This window comes from Enhydra lutris, unplaced genomic scaffold, assembly GCF_002288905.1.
Source record: "Enhydra lutris kenyoni isolate GAN:26980312 unplaced genomic scaffold, ASM228890v2 scaffoldscaffold33, whole genome shotgun sequence".
Taxonomy (NCBI): Eukaryota; Metazoa; Chordata; class Mammalia; order Carnivora; family Mustelidae; genus Enhydra; species Enhydra lutris.
The window spans coordinates 17,063,384-17,082,752 of NW_019154117.1; the positions used below are offsets into that span (position 1 = coordinate 17,063,384).

The 19,369-nt window shown below is 39.7% G+C and overlaps 1 protein-coding gene across 1 annotated transcript in view; it reads right to left on the reverse strand.

Moving 5' to 3' along the window:
- LOC111153526 (prune homolog 2) overlaps positions 1 to 19,149 on the reverse strand; it is a 204,720-nt gene extending 185,571 nt beyond the window's left edge. Inside the window, exons 1-4 of the mRNA XM_022512580.1 lie at positions 19,084 to 19,149; positions 18,619 to 18,723; positions 15,115 to 15,317; positions 12,725 to 12,888 (exon numbers count right to left, since the gene is read on the reverse strand). Of these exons, the coding sequence (XP_022368288.1) occupies positions 12,725 to 12,888; positions 15,115 to 15,317; positions 18,619 to 18,723; positions 19,084 to 19,149 (538 nt within the window). The remainder of the gene's footprint in view (positions 1 to 12,724; positions 12,889 to 15,114; positions 15,318 to 18,618; positions 18,724 to 19,083) is intronic.
- Between the last annotated feature and the right edge of the window lie 220 nt (positions 19,150 to 19,369).

Below are 19,369 nucleotides of genomic sequence, written 5' to 3' on the forward strand. Positions count from 1 at the left end.
TTTCCCTTGGAAACGAAAGAAAATGGGACTGAAATTATATTTGACAAGGCAATGGCCAATCACCTTTCAAAATTAATGAAAGTTATCACTCTACCATTCAGGTTAAACTAGGAACCCAAATCAGGATAAATGCAAAAAAAAAAAGACCTCTAGGCACATGACACTAAAACTGCTAAAAATTACAGAAAATGAAAATTTTAAATGGGTCAGAGAAAAAGGAACATAACTGTCAAAGGAACAACAATGAAACCAAGAGCCAACCTCATCAAAAATGATGACAGTCAGAAGACAATGGAATTATCTTCAAAGTGTGGATATAAAGTGCGTGCTGATCTAAAATTCTATTATGAGTGAACACATAAAAAATGAAGGCAAAATGAAGACATTTCCACAGAAATAAACTAAAACTGTTTGTCAAGAGAAAACCCACACTAAAAGCAATAGTAAAAGCAGAAGAAAACTACTATAGATGGAAGGAAAGAAATGCAGAAAGGAAAGAAAAACGCTGGAGAATGTGAATATGTGGATAAGAATAAATCAGTATTCCCTGTATAAAACAATCACAATACCTTTTTAAAAAAGATTTATTTATTTATTTTAAGGGGGAGGGGCAGAGGCAGAGGGAGAGAGAATCTCAAGCAGACTCTGCACTGAACACAGAGCCTGATGTGGGCCTTGATCTCACGACCCTAATATCATGACCTGGTTGGAGTCTTAACCAACTGAGCCACGCAAGTGCCCCAACAATGGCAATATCTTACGTTTCTTATGGAGTGTGATTAAAATACATTCCAATGGTAACAAATTGCAGAAGGGACCAGGTAGAGCCAAAGTGTTCCAAGTTTCTTGGATTGTCATGGAAGTGATTAAAATATCAACTTACATGAGATTTTGATTTCATGTTAAATCTGTATTGTACCTATAAAACAATTTTTAAAAATAATTCAGAGCTCACAAGGTAATGAGGGGAAATGTAGTAGCAAAAATACTTTTGCATAATACTAATAAAGAAATGAGGAAATGGGGAAAATGTGAGACAAATTGAAAACCAGCAAAACGACAAATTGAAACCCAAATATAAGAGCAATTACATCCAATGTGGAGACAATCAGTGCTCGGGGGTATAGCCTCAGTGTTGCACAATGAAGAACTTCTAGAGATTGAACACACAACTATACGAAGATACCTAACATCTAACATGAAACTGTACACTTAAAAATGGTTAAGATGGTAAATTTAATGTTATATCTTTTTGCCAATGTAAAAAAAAGTACTTATATTAAAAGAGAAAAATGATCAAAGTGAATTTTAAAAGCATAATAGCTTTTAAATATATAGAATATAATAGCAATATACTGTTTGTAAGGACACACCTTAGAAACGAGGGTGAAATGTTGAAAGTGAAAGGTAGAAATAGGCATAACATTAGTCTAAGATACTAATATCAGATGAAGTAGACTATAAGGCAAAAAGAATTACTTGACATTAAGACAATTTTTTTTTTTAACTATTAAAGGGTCAACCCTCAGGAAGATAGTCAATCCCAAATTTACATGTGCTGAATACCACCACTTCATCTGCAAAGCAAAAACTAAGAAAACTGGATAAAGAAAGAGATAAAGGCGAAGTCACTGTGGAAGATTTAGGACATCCTTCTCAGCAATTCTAAGAACCAGTAGAAGGAAAATCTGTAAAGAGGTAGAATATTTTGGGGGTGCTTGCTGGCGCAGTCAGTTAAGCATCCACCTAGGTTTTGGCGGGGCACCTGGGTGGCTCAGTGGGTTAAGCCTCTGCCTTCGGCCCAGGGCATGATCTCAGGGTCATGAGATTGAGCCCCGCCTCGGGCTCTCTGCTCAGCGGGGAGCCTGCTTCCCCCCCCTCTGGCTGCCTCTCTGCCTACTGTGATCTCTGTCTCTGTCAACTAGGTTTTGGCTTAGGTCCGATCGATCCCGCCATGGCTCCATGCTCAATGCAGAGCGGGCTTGAGTTTCTCTCTCTCTGCCCTGCACCCCCCCAACTCTCTCTCCAAAATAAATAAATAAATAAATGTTAAAAAAAAGATATAGAATATTTGAGCAACGTGAGTCAGAAACTTGACCTAACTGGCGTGTAGTGAACACTGTCATCAACAATGGCAGACCTACACTTTCTTGTCTAGCACAAATAAGACGTTAAACCCAACTGACTAACTGTGGAAGCATAAATCAAGTCTTTTTTTTTTTTTTAACACATCTCTGTATTTATATATTAAATACAGGTGGGGGGAGGGGCATCAGGCTCTCCTTGTGCCCTCAGCTCCACTTCCGTTCACGGACACACAGAGGCAGCAGGGGTGTTAGAGGTGGCAGCTTTGGGGGAGAGTCAAGTTTTAACAAATTTCAAAAGATTGCAGTCACAGAGTTATATTCTATGGCCACCATGATCATAGTCTGGAACTCAGTAATAGAACAAAACCAGAAAATTCCCAAATATTTGAAAATTACACAGAGTACTTCTAACTCATGGTAAAAGAAGAAATCACAACATAATCAGAATATGTTTTAATTGAATGATAATGAAAATACCACATTTACGCTTGTAGAGCACAACTGGAGCTAAGATCTGGGGAAAGAAATCTTTAAAAGCATCATGTGTTAAAAAAAACCCAGCAAATTCAATTAAAAAAATGTAGAAGGAAGGATATACTATAAAAATATAAATATATAACATCAATTTATATATAATATATACTATATATTATATAATTATGGGATATATAATTATAGAATATAAATAATATAATATATATTATACATGTTATAATTTATATAAAAATGTAAATAGTTCTTTTGAAAACTACTTAAGAAAAAAAGAGAAGAGTGAGAGAAGGCATAATTTACCAAAATGAGGAATGAAATGGTGACATACTACAGATTCTAGTGATACTAAGAGATAAGAACAAACTGTAATAGAATATGAAATTCTTCTGAAAATACTTCTGAATAATACTTCTAAGAAAAACTCAACTTGCCAAAACCAGCAGGAAAGAAATTTAAAATCTGGATGGTTTTGTATCTGCCTAAATATGAATCCATTAGGGGCACCAGGCTGGCTCAGTCAGGAGAGCGTGTGACTCTTGATCTTAGGGTTGTGAGTTCGAGGCCCATGTTGGGGTTGAATTTACTTCACAAAAAAAGGAATTTAAAAAATGAATCCATTAAGTTTAATATCCATAGTTTCAAGCTTTTAAGAGATATACTAATTTTCACACAAATTCTTCCCAAGAATAGAGAGAACACATCCCAACTTATTTTCTGAACCTAGCATAATCTTGATACCAATACCCAATAGGGACATTGCAAGAAAAAAGAATTAAAGTCAAGTCTCTTTCATAAACATTGCAAAAATCCCTTTTAAAACTAGTCTTGAAACAAGTCAGCAATATATGATATGTTATTATATAGTCACCAAGTAGGGATTTCCTAGGAATTAAAATACAGATTAACATTCAAAAGTCAATCAATATAATTCACCGTATTAATAGAGGAAACAAATCATATGATCACCTCTGGAGATGTCAACTAATGAAACTACTTGATAAAATCCAAGATTGAAATCTCAGCCAAGTGGAAATAGAACACAACTTCCTTAATTTGATGAAGGGCATTTATGACAACCAAATAAAAAAAGCAAACCAGGTATTGAACTGTGAAATATTGAAAGCCTTCCATCTGCAATCAGGACTGACACAGAGATGCCTGGTATTACTATTTCTATTCCACACTGCACTGTCCCGGCCAGAGCAACAAGGCAAACAGAAGAAGTAAAAGATATAAGGAAAGGAAAAGAAGATATAAAAACCGTCTTTTCTCGTAGACAATATGTTTGTATATATAAAAACTCAAAAGAACCTATAAATGAGAGGTGCCCGGGTAGCTCAGTCCATTAAGCCTCTGCCTTCAGCTCGGGTCATGATCTCAGGGTCCTGGGATCAAGCCCTGCGCCGGTCTCTCTACTTGGTGGGGAGCCTGCTTCTCCCTCTCCCTCTGTGCTTTCTCTTTCTCTTGCTCTCAGATAAATAAAATCTTCTTTTAAAAAAAGAACCTATAAATGAGCTTAACATAGTAAGTAAATTTAGCAAGGGCACTTGATAGAAGTTTAATAATACAAAATCTGAATTTCCATAAACAATTACAATTAGAGAATTGAATTTAATAAATTTTTAAAAACCTGTAATAGCATCAAAATATAAGATCTTTAGGAATACATTTCACTAAAATGTGCCTGGCTTACAGTCAAACCAAGAATCCAATTTCTTGGATTGGGGGATCTTAATTTTAAAATATATAAAATGGAAAAGCATTATTCAGGAATTAATCTAACATACACTGCACTAAACAGAGTCTTACAGAATAATTCCGTGAAAGAGACTTCTGACACTGATTTATGATTGTGACTTGACAATTCGAAAGAAGCTGATGTACTGATATAACTGGGAAAAAATAACTCAGAAAGAGGCTCACCACACTCCCAGTTGTTTTTACTGCAAAAGAATGGCTTATGGCCCAATTTTATTCAATGGATTCATCTGAAGCAAATTTTTCTACTTCACATTGAAGATCCATTTAGCTATATATCAGGATATACAGCAGCCAAAAGCACCTCTTGGCAAAATCAAACCCATTTTCGGAGTCAGAGTTGATTTCACTTCCAGCAAATTCTGCAGTACTACAAAAATATTTAAACCCATACACATGTACCCAACAGTGTCCTAGCTATTCATGGGCCAGGGGGGATTAACAAGAAGCAACAAAGAAAGCAATTATAATACTACTGTAACAAACATTTCATTCCATTAGAAGAAAATCAACCACAATGTTCTTTGTTCAAAAGAATGGCAAAGTGAAGGACCTCTTGCCAAAAGCAATTGCAGTACATTAATATTAAACATGATCTAATGAAGTCAGAAGTTGTTTGGGGAAAACATTCACCACAGTAAAGGCATACTCTGCATGATAAACTCTTAGCAGAAAAGAAGGGATTTAAACCTCTTGTTTCACTTGGGATTGATTTTTTTTTCCATAGTGAAACAAAAATAAATAAATTAAAGAAAGAATAATGGGCGGAGAAGGAAGGAGAAAAAAAGATCGAAGTTACAACAGCTCACATTTTTGCCTGAAAAGGGATAAAAAGAAAGCATATTACTCAAGTACTTAATACTCTTGTAAATTTAAAATGCCTGAATTTAAGAACAAGGCTTATCTTGGTATGGCATAAGAGCTCTGAGGTTGAGAAATTGTTCTGGTTTTATAGCTACCCTAAAATTAAATAAGTAAATAATAAGTAATCTCTTTCCTCTACCCCCAGCACAGATCTTCCCTCTTCCTCAGCAAAACAGGATGGATGAAATTCCCTTTGGGTTTTGTAACCATTTCAGGAGACAGATGATTCACTGGGAGAGGATGATTCCCTCTTTGGGCAGGAGAGGGAAAAAAAAAAAAAAATCTGGCACTGCTCCTTTCCCATTTGACCTCCTTAAAAGGATCTTTTCTGAAGCTGTTAATCTGGGCTACTAAAATAGCAAGCAAGTATTCTTTATTAAAGTTCAAATGGAACTGCCAATAGAAAGGAGAGAATGTGTTTCTTAAAAACCTAGGGCAGAGGTTTTCCACATGATAGACAATTGCTGTTATTTGTTTCATTCTTCATTTTGTGGCTCTGTAAAGGCTTTATACAAATAAACGTGACAGGTCTTTCGGGGGCGGGGGGGGGGGATGTGGTCTTAATGGAAACCCGACTGGTAATCAGTGGTTGCAATCTCATCGTTGCCAGCTGGTTCCCAGACACACACATACACACACAAACACACACACACACACACAAACAGGCATGTACACACAAACACAAATCCCTAATGAGATGATTCAGCAATTTCATGGACCTTAAATTTGGCAATAGTCCTCTAGTGCACCCCTCGGGGGAAATTAAAGAACACAGGATGAGGATTCTGGCGGGTTCATAATCGTGTACTTTTGGCAAAAACTCAGGGCAAAGCCAGACACCAACTTTAGGCGACTCTAACGGTCTACAGCAACTTTTCAATACATGCAGTTTGCAGCTTGTCTGAAAATGCTAACAAAGGATCGCAGAGCAGAGAGTAGGAAGGGGGAAAAAAAAAGAAGAGCAGGAAGGGACAAAAAGGAAAGGCAGAAGAGAAGAAAGAAAATAAAGAAAAGAGAATCATGACAGCAGAAAATAGACATGGGGGAGGGGAGAGAAATAAAAAGACATTTCCAAAAATCAGGATTGTTTATCCTCCCATCTGAACGAATACATTCTCTTCTTAGACGAATAATTAGAAAGTCATCGATGGAATTAAGTCTGTGTCTTTCCAGATGAACGTGATGCTAATGATCTGAATCTTGAAATTTCCAAGTTTGAAGTATGTCTTATTGAAAGACCACAGCGAGACCTCGCTTTTGTAAGATGTATTAATTGAAGGAAATGCAAATTATGTGGACGTCATTAAATCCCCTGCACAGTCTGAACACGCACTGGCCATGAGCGAGTCACCTGTTAACATTTACCCGTAGTTGTTGTGCCATGGCCCGGAGGATACAGGGACAAGGGAAATTATTAGAGGAACACATCAGGTTATTTCTGCCCTGGCGACAGAATGCCTACTTCTAATCGGTATATAAATGATCTTTTAACAACATCCGTAACACCCAGGTCGCACCTCAGTATTTGAATGCCATCTTCTCCCACAAGGCAACCACTGGGATAGGTATTCACAGTTTTCAGGATAAGACTACAAAAGATTCTCCTAGGATTGAATGTGAGGATTTATTTTCTGTATTGAGAGAAAAATAGGAGCGCATAGAGAAATGAGATTTAGAGCAGAAAATCAGATTACTAGACTAACCGTGACATTGATTAAAACAACACGCCCGCACTGACTGGCTGGGGAGTGGGAAGTTCCGCCATACAGCTCAGTCCTGTATCAACTGTTAGTGCGTAGGCTGGAAGTTGTCTATGACATGGTCAGGGGTATTCTCCAGAAGACGGATGCAAGGGAAAAATAATTTAGACTTAGATTTTTTTTTTTCAATAAGGAACTGGTCTATGTATTTGTTTTAGTAACGGTATAAATATTACAATTAATTTGCTTTCTATTTTTTTCAGTGGCTCTAGGAGGCACATATACCACGTTTTGGATTGAATACTATTTTTACTGCATTGATATTTTTATTTTATCTTGATCTTATTCCTTTCTTGACACATTTTTGTTTTTCCTGACTGACTCTTTTATTCCTGTTTTACTATATCCACATACATTTTTGTAAACCACTTCAAATACTCTATGTGAGAAGGAAGGACACGAATAAGAAGCAGATACATGATAGATGATGGACTTATGCAAATAGATACTACATTTATTTATTTATTTAAAGATTTTATTTATTTATTTAGAGAGGGAGCATGTGTGCATGGAGGGGAGGGGCAGAGAAAGAGAGAAAGAAAGAATCTCAAGCAGACTCCACACTAAGCACAGAGCCCATCACGGGGTTCGAGCTTACGATCTCTAGATCATAACCCCAGAAATGAAGAGTGAGACACTCAACCAACTGAGCCACCCAAGTCCCCCAATACTATATTTAATGTAAGTGCAGACTTCTAATAACAAGGAGAGTATAACTAAATGATTCCACTTATATAATATGCAAAACACGCAAAACCAATCCGTGGAGTTATAGAGTACATTCGGGGGTAGTAAAACTATAAAGGAAAGAAGGAAGTGTGTGCCATAAAAATCAGACTGGTTACCTTCAGTTAAGGAGAAACTGGGTAGTGAGGAGACGGGGCACAAAGAGGTCTTCTTCTTCTATTTCTTTACCTGGGTAATTGTTAAAAAGATATTCCTTCTGTGATAATTCACTGAACTTTATATTTCTGTTTTGTCTTCTTTTCTATATGTGTATTATACTTCCTGAAAGGGTTAAAATTATATATACTGGGGCACCTGGGTGACTCAGTCATTTAAGCATCTGCCTTCAACTCAGGTCATGATACCAGGGTTCTGGGATCGAGCCCTGCCTTGATCTCCCTGTTCAGTGGGGAGTTTGCTTCTCTCTCTCCTACTCCTCTTCCCCCTGCTCATGTTGTCTCTCATTCAAGCTCTTTCTCTCTCTCAAATAAATAAAATCTTTTTTAAAATTATATATACAATTATATACATCTATATATACAGAGAGAGAGAGGGAGACAACCAAAAGCTGAAAATAAAAACAAAGGCTTGTATAACAGAACAAGTTCTACTAGGATTTCTTTTTTTAATTTTTATATTTATTTATTTATTTGACAGAGAGAGAGAGAGAGATCACAAGGAGGCAGAGAGAGGGAAGCAGGCTCCCTGCTGAACAGAGAGCCCGATGCAGGACTTGATCCCAGGGACCTCGAGATCATGACCTGAGCCAAAGGCAGAGGCTTAACCCACTGAGCCACCCAGGCACCCCCTTTTTAAAAAAATTTTTATTTATTTATTTGACAGACAGAGATCACAAGTAGGCAGAGAGCCAGGCAGAGAGAGAGGAGGAAGCAGGCTCTCTACTGAGCAGAGAGCCTGATGTGGGGCTCAATCCCAGGACCCTGAGACCATGACCTGAGCTGAAGGCAGAGGCTTTAGCCTACTGAGTCACCCAGGCGCCCCTCCACTAGGATTTCTAAAAGCTAAAAAAAATAAAAATAAAAATAAGAAGAGGGTTTATTATTGCAAAGGACAATGTCTAAATTCTGGACATTAAGAAGGTTGGAGGGATAGGCAGGAATGAAATGGATATTATCATTTCACAGAGCTAACTAAATCAATAGTCATCAAAATAGTATATACACAGTCGTGCATAATCCCTCTTATGACTGTTTTTACTGAGGGTCTATGTGGCAAGCAGTGTTCCGGGAGCCAGAGACACATCAGGGGAGCAGTGAACAAAACACAGAAGTCTGCTTTCTCATGAAGCTTGCATTCTGGAGTGAAGAGTAAAAGGGAGGAAGAAAGTCGTGATAGAAAGAGAAGAAGAACATTCTAGAAGGAAGGGACAGCTCATGTAGGTCCTCAGGAGTGGAAAGAGTTTGGTATATTTGAAAGACTGAAGGGCCCCTGTCCCGGGAATTCTCAAAGGGAAAGGACAGGACGGGGGCGGGGCGGGGCGGGGGCGGGGGCGGATCCATGGCCTCAGGGCAGGCAGGGAGAGGCCATATTGTAGACTGGGGGCTTGGGGATGGTGCTTGGATTTTGGTGTGATGGATTTTCAGCAGGAGATGAACACAACTGGTTTACACTTTCAAAAGGCCATTTCTGACGACTTCATGAATAACAGCTTTTACGGAGGGAAGAGGCAACACTCCGGCAGCCTTTGCCTTTGTGGGAGAGAGAGTGGCAGCTTCAGCGGCATCGCTGCTGGTGATCACGGGAGAGCGGACGGATTCAGGTTAGGCTGTAGATGGAGAGTCAGCAGGACCGGCTCATGGATCAATGTGGTAGGGAAGGAAATAGAATCACCTGCTCAGGTGGTGGCTGGTGTCAAGGGTGGCGGTTGGCAGTGCTGACCTGGGGAAGCTGACATAAAGCAGAGCTGGAGGTAGAGGGAACCACAGGGGTCCATTCCAGCCCCAGGGAGGTGGGTGTCAGTTGGACACGCATGTGAAGAGGTCGCATGGGCATTGCCGATGGACCTGGACTATGCTATGGAGAGGTCTAAAATCTCAGAATGAGATGTGGTCACTTAAGCGCAGGGTACAGACAGGGACAGACAACTACAGAGAACAAACTGATGGTTACTAGAAGGGAGGGGCTGGGGACTCAGCAGTACACCTGTCGGGAGGAGCCATCGGGTGATGAATGGAAGTGTGCAATCACTCTACTCTACCCCAAAACTAATATCACACTCTATGGGAACTAACCGGAATTTAAATAAAAAGCTTAAAAAAAAAGAATATTGTATAGAAAAAAGATGTCCCAGGATGAAGTTCGACAATGCTGCAATACTTAGACATTAAACAGAGGAGAAGAAGCTAATCAAGCAAGACTAAGGAAAAGCAGGTCCAAACTCTCGCACATTAAGGAACACTGAAAATTAACCCTTTGTTCCCCCAGCCTAATGGGCTAAGAGGCATCTCCTGAGGGTCCTCTCCAGTGACTGAGGGGATCGATGGCCCACTGGAAATCCGTCTACAGCAGCCCACTGTGCCTCAGCATGCTGTGTTCTAGGATATGACCATTGGAATGAAAGGCCAAGAGCAATCAAATTGAGTACTTTGTTCACAGTAAATTCAGGTTTTTTGAACACAAAGTTCATAATAATATATCCCCCAAAGATGTCTAATTAGGATATTTTCAAAGACCCTTCTTCCAAGCCTCAGCCATCAATATTTAGTCTCACAACATCTGCAAACAGACATTTTTTCAAAATTCTTTGTGGCAAAGGTGTGCATAGAAATTTTACTTTCCTTCAAGACCTAGAAAGATGCATACATACACTCTAGAAATGTGTGTCGAATTAATGATTATGTTGAGCACTCCAAAATATAAAATAACTAGCTGTTTCTAGAGAAAACTCTTTGGACAGAGAACTATCCATGTTACAAAAATAAAGAATGTTAAAATTATTTACAGGCACATCAAAAACTCCCATCTGGTTTGGTGATAACACATGATTGGGAAAACTATGAAATCTAATGTTGAGTTTAGTGAATATTGCAAAATTCAACTTGATTCTTTTCTGATACTTACTAAAGATTTAGGAACTTTCTTTCTTTCTTATAATTATTTTTTCAGATTTTACTTATTTATCTGAGAGAGAGAGAGAGACCGCGCGAGCGTGCACATGACGGGGAAGGGGCAGAGGCAGAGGGAAAGGGAGAAGCAGGCTCCTTGCTGGGCAGGGAACCCAAAGCGGGGCTTGATCCCAGGACCCTGAGATCGTGACCTGAGCCGAAGGCAGACGCTTAACCAACTGAGCCACCCAGGCGTCCCGATTTAGGAACTTTCACTTCTTACTCGGAACAACTGAGTTTCCTCTTTAACATCAAACCTCTCGGGACACCTGTAGTAAGCCACCTTCCAGGCTTAGCGACCCGACTCTCTCATGACAGTCTCTCTGTCTGCAGTCTTTACACAGAGAGGCACTTTATCCTCTTATATCCCAATGTCTAGGCAGCAACGGAGTGACCTCCCTACTCTGCCAGCTTCCCATAGGACGCCATTTCAAGCCCAACCTTAAGAAAAACCTCCAATGATAAGAAAAACCAGGCCCTTTACCCTCCCTCTGACTCCTGGTAGCTTTGCTAACTAAAACCAACATCACTTATAAAAGGGCCTGCATCCCTACGAATCCCCCAAATCTGAAGGTCATCATTATTATCATCATTGACAGCAAAATCATACCTTTGTACCAGTGTATCACAGTTTGATCTCATTTAACTATTTACAGAAAAGCACGATGACAAGCGATTTGTGGACTTTCTTTCCTGTTAAATAATACATGTATTTTTTAAACAATAAATCAAGCTTCTTAGTGTGCAAAAAACGGAAACAAAATACTCTTCAGCATTTCCCTGCACTGCACATTTGCATTGTCAAACAACTTCCCTCTTGGCTGGGATCCCTAATTACCTTTATTTTCCTTCTGCTCTGTCACAGAGATGAATGACCGTATTTATTTGATTTAGTTGAGGGCACAGTGTCCCACAGAGCATTTTTACAGATGTCCGTTGCCAGAAAAAATTTAAAACAGGTTTTCTGGGGCCCCTGGTTCTAAAATATTCACAGGAACTACGTAACTTTTGGATATTTTCCTCTCCACATTGTGGAAGAGACAGGAAGTGAAGGAAAGTGTCCTCAAAGGAGTGGTGTCAACATACTCTTGGTCATCTCTTTTCTTTTCTAAAATTCTTTCAGCCTGTTAATCCCTGTTTTTCACTTTCTTGTGTGAGATACTTCTGAGAAAAACCCAAGTCTACCTTGTTCAAGATGGATTATTGAAAGAAAGAAAGAGCGAGCTTTATACAACAACCAAAGCTGTTCTATGTGAGACAACACTGAATTTTTGTGGTAATTTTGTGCCACCAAAGTCAACTAGCAATTTCCAGGTTAGAAAGCCCTTTTGGAAGTGGTTTGGGCTTCATGGACGGAGATGAAAAATAGTCAAACGGGAATCGATGATAACATGCTGGGAACACATGGCTGAGTTCAGATGGGAAATGTTACAAGATGGCAGCCAACGAGATGACAAGGTGACTATAAAAGACCCAACATAAAATCACCAACATGAAAAGTGTTTATTTTGCCATCCTAGCAGTATTCCACAAACCAAGCATATATTTCAACGTGAGGACATGGATTCTGGCCCTGAGTCACAGGGCTGTGGGGCAAGAATCACCTCTGGAAGATGCTGGCCAGCCGGAAGAGCTCTTCTAGCTCCTCAACAGAGGTGCCGCAGTTCCACTTAAAACTCTCGTCTAGTGAAACAGCAAAGATCTCTCATGCCTATTTTTAAATGCACATTTTTAATATGCAGTATAATGCTACTCTTTAACAAACTCTTTACTCCCTGCTTCTCTGATGAAGCTTCCCGTGGTCTTGAAAGGGGTTGTTAACCCAAGAATGGATCACACTCATTCTGCATGAGTAAGTTGAGAAACACTCCATTAGGCCTTCCAGTATTTAACAGAAAGAGCTGTCTCTCACCTCTGAGGAGATGAGCCAGCTGCTCGGTGATGAGCTCAGGAGCCTCCTGGAGGATCTCTTTCACCACGAGGGAAGAGGAAGACTCTTGGAACTCAAGGCCGCCATCGCTCTGCTCCACCTGATTAATGACTTTGACAACCGCTGATTCTAAGGTTTTGTCCTCGCTGTAAAGCAAATGGAGGAGAGAAACACAAAGAGATATGGCACATTTTCTGGAAGTATGTAATCTCTACTCCCACACAAATGACTTCCTCTCAACAGCCTAAAATCTGAGTAAGCTCACATGACTCGGAAGACAGGACCCTTATTCTATGTGCCTTCACATTCCATTTCAGTGAATTCACTCCCCAAGAGTCTCAGTAGGTAGCCCCCCCACACCTCAGCACTTCTATCTTGTTTTGCTATTGGTAAATAATAATAATAATAGCAATAATTAATAATAGCTAACATTTACTAGGCTTCCATTATGGGCCAGACACTATTATCAGGCCAGATGGAATATTACTACATCTTATACTATAAAATGACCCTATGAAATGGGTTCTAGTAAAACTCCCACTTTAAAAATAGGGAAATGGAGGCACAAAGAGGCTAAGAAATTTGTCCAAGGTTACAAAGCTTGTAAGTGGACTAGCTTGTGTTTAAACTCTGATAATCTGGTTCCAGAACTTGCACATGCAGTCCCAGTGGTGGAGAAAAGCTATACGGGCTGACTTATTTCCACGGTCATCTTTTACATGAGATAAGGTGGCTTTATCAAAGACCTCAAGAAAGATGTGAATAAGACTGACATTGGTCTTCCCATCTCCCAGAAACCAGAAACAAATGAGTGGCAACAAAAGACACAAAGATGTCTATTTATTTTTGGAAAGCATTCTGTTTCATAAACAGTCCTAAAGCTGGAGTTCCCAGCATCAGTCCCAACACCAGCTTAAGTTTTTCAGTTTAGCTGGGAACAAAACTCTTCCAAGGATTCTGACTGACACACATGTTGCATAGTTCACTCCTTTGGCTTCTTGCATTACTTGCATTAGTTGGTTTGAAAAAATTAACACATACATTTAGTCAAGTAGGCAATCACCCTGAGCACCAATAATTGAAGTCAGTCAAATAAACTCCCAGTAACTCTCAGCCAGTTGTCAACAATTGATTAATAAATATTCAAAAGAATTTATATTTCAAACAGCATGGGGATAAAGACAGCCCCATGCAGGCAGACTGTTTCCAAAACTCTTTATAATAAATGATTGGCATTACCATGTATGCGTACCTGAATACACTTCCTACAATACCTGAATACACTTCTTACCAAGGGCTAAATAAAAAATTAGATAATTGTACAAGTTCTTCTTTCATGTGTTCTCACATCAATTCCCCCTGTGAATGTCCTAAACTATTAGCAAATCGGCAAAGTATGCAAGAAAGCTGTCGTCTCAAACTCGAGGTATTTCACTGGTAACTCTTCATTTGGTAGCACCACCGAGCTTCTCAAAAGAGCATCTTTGTGTTGGGTTGGGAAGTCCTTGCAGGCAGACAATTGGGCTCATTCCTCTTTATGTACATGTACATTCTTGCACCAAATGGCACTTACTCAAGGAGGCAGAAGACCCAAATTTAACCCCGGTAACTGCATGTGGTACCTCGGACAAGTCTTTTGCAACAGTGGGGTTTCGATTTCTTGTCCATAAAATAACGAATTCAAGCTACAAGAACTTTAGAAATCCATCCTGCTCTTATAGTATTAAATGCTATGAATGAATGAGCCGATGATCAGATGACTTTCATAGATGATGCATGTGATTATTCATTTCACCCCCGAGATATCTTTCTTAAGAACCTTGCAGTTTTGCTTCGTGTTTAATTTCAGTTTTCATTACATATTTATAGCATCCGTATTCAGGACTGTTTTGTTGCTATAGTACACCATCTGAAATAGTTCAAAATGATCATCTTGGTCACTGCTACAAAAACTTCCCACTCAAAGATGTCATATTTGAGGGGCGCCTGGGTGGCTCAGTGGGTTAAAGCCTCTGCCTTCGGCTCAGGTCATGATCCCAGGGTCCTGGAATCGAGCCCCGCATCGGGCTCTCTGCGCGGCGGGGAGCCTGCTTCCTCCCCTCTCTCTCTCTCTCTGCCTGCCTCTCTGCCTACCTGTGATCTCTATCTGTCAAATAAATAAATAAAATCTTTAAAAAAAAAAAAGATGTCATATTTGAAATGCAAAAGTCAAAAGGGAGGACTGGGATAGCCCACGCTTTGCTATAAGAGAAGAAAAAAGATTCTTTTCCCTCTGATGCCCTGTGCCTTTAACGCAATCTCCGTTAGGTCACAAAAATCCTTTCTCCATCAAGGCCTTGGTTCAAGGATCAAACCTCCCTCCAGACCCTTACCTGGCCAGCACGTTGCTGCCAACAAGTGTTAGAGATAACTTCCCTTCATCATTGAGCTGATGCAGGTTAATGTCGTCTCGGAATATGTGGAATGATTCAGAGATATTCAGCTCTTCTAAAATAAACCTTGTCTCAGTGAAGTAATTGAATTCGGTTCTTGGTATGTTCAGCACCGGCAAACAGAGAACCCCAGGTGGACTGACCTGCGGAGAAGAGAGTTGACCGATTCACCGCCAGCAGCAGGAGGAAAGAGCACAACTCCATTTGCTGCAAGCCTGAGGGCGACGGTAAAGGGAACAAACGTCTTTGGGCTTCACTCACCCATATGACTTGCAGAATCAGCTTCTCCCGCACCCAGTTAGCAGAGCATTAGCTACAGGTAAATGGCCCCTAATATTTTTTAACCTCTTGTTATTCTTTTATGTCTTATTTCAACCCCTTCACAATTAACACACACACACACACACACACACACCTCCTTTTCAGGGGAAACAAATTCGTATGTTTTTATGAAACGGGCAGAAAACTGGAATGATCTCAGCAGGGCAGATGAAGACTGTGGTGACATGGGATGCCTGCCATTCAGCTCCAGCTGACAGTTTACACACAAAAATTGCAAGTCCAGGATAGGTGAACTTTTCAATTACTCAAGAAAAGCTGGAAATCTAGATTTGGGGCTGTTATCGTGATGTGTGTTACCATTTATTTTTCTAAATTGGAAATACTGGGTAGGTTAACAAAAACTCTTCTATGAGCCAGATTTGGCCCACAAACTACCAGATTGTGATCCCAGCCCATTTCTTATTTTAAAAATCATATTAATAACAAAGCTCTTATTAAAAAATTATGGCAAGAAGAGGAAATAGGTGAGGGGTGGGAGTCAGAGAATTTCAGGTTCACAATAACACACTTTTCTATAGGAATTTTCAAAAATAATAAAGTTGCTTTTAAAAATTACTATGAGTGCACAGTGATAGATCCCAGATGGCTCTGAGAGAAGGTGGGGTTTGGTAACACTGAATTTTTCATAAAGTAAATGGACTTTCTTCTCACATCATCACTAGCTCTATCAAAGCATAGTGCTTATTTTATAATTTTAATACATTTTTCGTCCATCTCCCTCCTAGCATTAAGAAAGCAAGGATTTGGGGCACCTGGGGGTTCAGTCGGTTATGTGTCTGCCTTTAGCTCAGGTCATGATCTGGAGTCCTGGGATGTCACCCTGCTTGGGGCTCCCTGCTCAGCAGGGAGTCTGGTTCTCCCTCTCTCTCTGCCCCTCACCCCTGCTCATGCTCTCTCTCTCTCCTTCTCTCCCTCTCTCTCTCAAATAAATAAATAAAGTCTTAAAAAAATAAAAAGGAGGCAGGGATTTTTGTCTTTTTGGTTCAGTTCAATTTCCTAGTGCATAAAACAGTCTGGCACATAATAAGCATTTAATACATATTTGTTGAGTGAAATAAAGAAATCACCCACTTCTATAGCATACAAAGCACAAGGCCATTCCAGAAAAGTGACTTTTCTCTTACCTGTCAGGCTAATCCTGAATCACAACTGTGCAATAATCATTAGGAATTGAAGTATGGTAAGTTATTTTCCTTAATTAATTGAGTTGTATCAAACTCCTGATATTGAAACTTGAGTCAAGTGCATATGACCTGAGGCCACGGTGGGGTAGCACCTATTTTGAGGTTAGGATCAGAACTAGGTTCTAGCCTCAGCCTTTGCTGTGTGACTTGGAGAAAGCCATTTTCCTTTTGGAAACTCAGTTTAACCCATCTGTAGAATGGGGCTTCCCTACCAGAGTGAAAAGTTTTTAAATGGAGCCAACATGGGAAGTTGCACAGCTCTACATTGATTCTATGTGTTAATACTCTCAGAGGAAGTCACCACGTTCTTGGAAAAAAATTCAAATGGAGATGCAGACCTCTGGTCAGGGGCAGGACCCAGTGAACTAAGAGGAATGCCCGGAAATAGGGCAAATGACAGTATGTGACCCTTCAATAAATTCCATATTTGTCCCCAGGCTGAGTGGAGAACCTTAGAAGAAGAGAAGAGATCACACATCTCTTTATCCATTTTATCTATCACAACTACTTTCCCATTCCTCTGGGCTCATGTTATATTCAAGACATTGCAGTAGGTGGTGGTGGTGTTATTTATAATTTCCTTAAGAGTCCATGCCACCATCAGTCTAAAAATCAGTCTGGTTCAGTTAACTCTATGTTCTTGGGACAGGCAACATTTTTTTTTTCCCTAGGAGTCCAAGAGTCCAGCTAATAGGATTAAGCATTTTTTTTTTAAGATTTTATTTATTTATTTGACAGAGACAGATCACAAGTAGGCAGAGAGGCAGGCAGAGAGAGGGGGAAGCAGGCTCCCTGCTGAGCAGAGAACCTAATGTGGGGCTTGATCCCAGGACCCTGAGATCATGACCTGAGCCAAAGGCAGAGGCTTAACCCACTGAGCCACCCAGGTGCCCCAGGATTAAGCATTTAAATGCATGTCTTGACATAGGCACATTTATCTCCTTATGCCAATTAGTCTCCCTCATAAATTTCAACAAATTTTAAGACAAATTCGACAATAAAGTCCGTATGTAGAGATCAGAATATTTTACCTGGCATTTTTCTCAGCTGCTGCCCTAAGCCATTCTTGCCACCCACAGCTCATTCTGGAAGACTGGGTTTCATATGAATTTAAATCACTCTAGATCAGCTAAGCACACTCTCAGAGCCAAGGATCCAAACAAAATTGGAATAAAACAAATCAGACTGTGGAAAATTAAAAATTCTGTGAAATTGGAAATAGCACCAAGACACTCATAATGTGTGTTTTTAGACTTTGAGGTGATTCATTATCATGGGCTGATGAATTTTATGAAATTGAAATTTTAAAACAATTTATTAAAAGGTCTTTTCCACCTCTGTAGGGACATTATAGACTTCACAGAGTACAAAGATTCTCACTCAAGGGAGATTATCACAAACTGAGAATGACCCTGCTGCACAAGTCAGGGCTAAAAGGCAAGAACAGAATATAGATGTGACATGTGATACCTCTGTCACTGAAAATTCCAGCCAACATGCTCTGTATCTCATGTAATATTCACGCACATATTTTTCTATTCCCAACAGTAAGGCTAACCAATAAGGATGATAAAGGAAAACAAGAAATTCTGACCCTTACTTTTGTTAGTTCTCTGAATTCTCATAAAAGTAAACAACTATCATACATTTTAAAAAAATTTTTATTTGAAACCATTGATCTTACTGAAATAATGTTTCATGAAGAAAGTAAATAAAAAATAACTATACAATGCCTGACATATAGTAGATGACCAATACATATGCGTTGTTTAATGGATTATAACACATTATTCTCTGCAACACTAAACCAGAACATGAAAATTTAAGTAAACAGTCTCCTCGCTTTTCCAGAAAATGTTTGTTCTTATGAGTCCCATCATAATTCAAATACAAGAAGCATAATCTTCTTTCCGCTCACCTTGTCTAGAAAGTAAGCATATGTGAAGGCAGAAATGAGAGAATCCAAGTCACACGATTTATGTCCAATAACCACATGGACCTTCTCCAACCGTTTGCTCCGATTCTGAAACAAATTCGAACAAAACGTCAGAATTTAATGTGCAACAGATCAATATAAAAAAGACATTTTTCAATATTTTTTTCAAACGTATTCCTCAGCGATAGTCACACACAATTGCAGAAATTCATCAATTCATCATGAAGTTTTAGATGAGGACACAAACTTGCAGAACATGTTCAACATTCAGAAAGGCCCAAATTCTAGTGCATTGTCAGGAACAGAAAATGGTGGGTTCACAACATTGGGAGGTTCCCTAGGTGACATCTGCAAGTGACCTCCACATGCAGAGGAAGGGCAAGACCAAAGAAAGAGGCAGACCCCTCCAGATGGGTAGGTGGTAGTTTAATAAACAAGCCTACTTACAAGGCTTGTCTTGGACGCCTGCAAGATAGGTAGATCTTCACACCCACCTGCCAGAATCTTAAACATTTATACAGGGGACTTCACTGGGCTCAGTCACGTGTGGTCTCAACATCACATTACTCTGTCAAGGCTGCATCCTTGGAACAGCTCCCACTGTGGGAATGGTGGACAAAGTGCATATTCCAAGGACGAGTCTTGGAATGAGTCTTGGACGAGTCTTGCCTGAGTCTAGCTCATAGGCCAGCCATTAGTCATGTTCTCTAGATGACCTTTTCCAACAAAAATG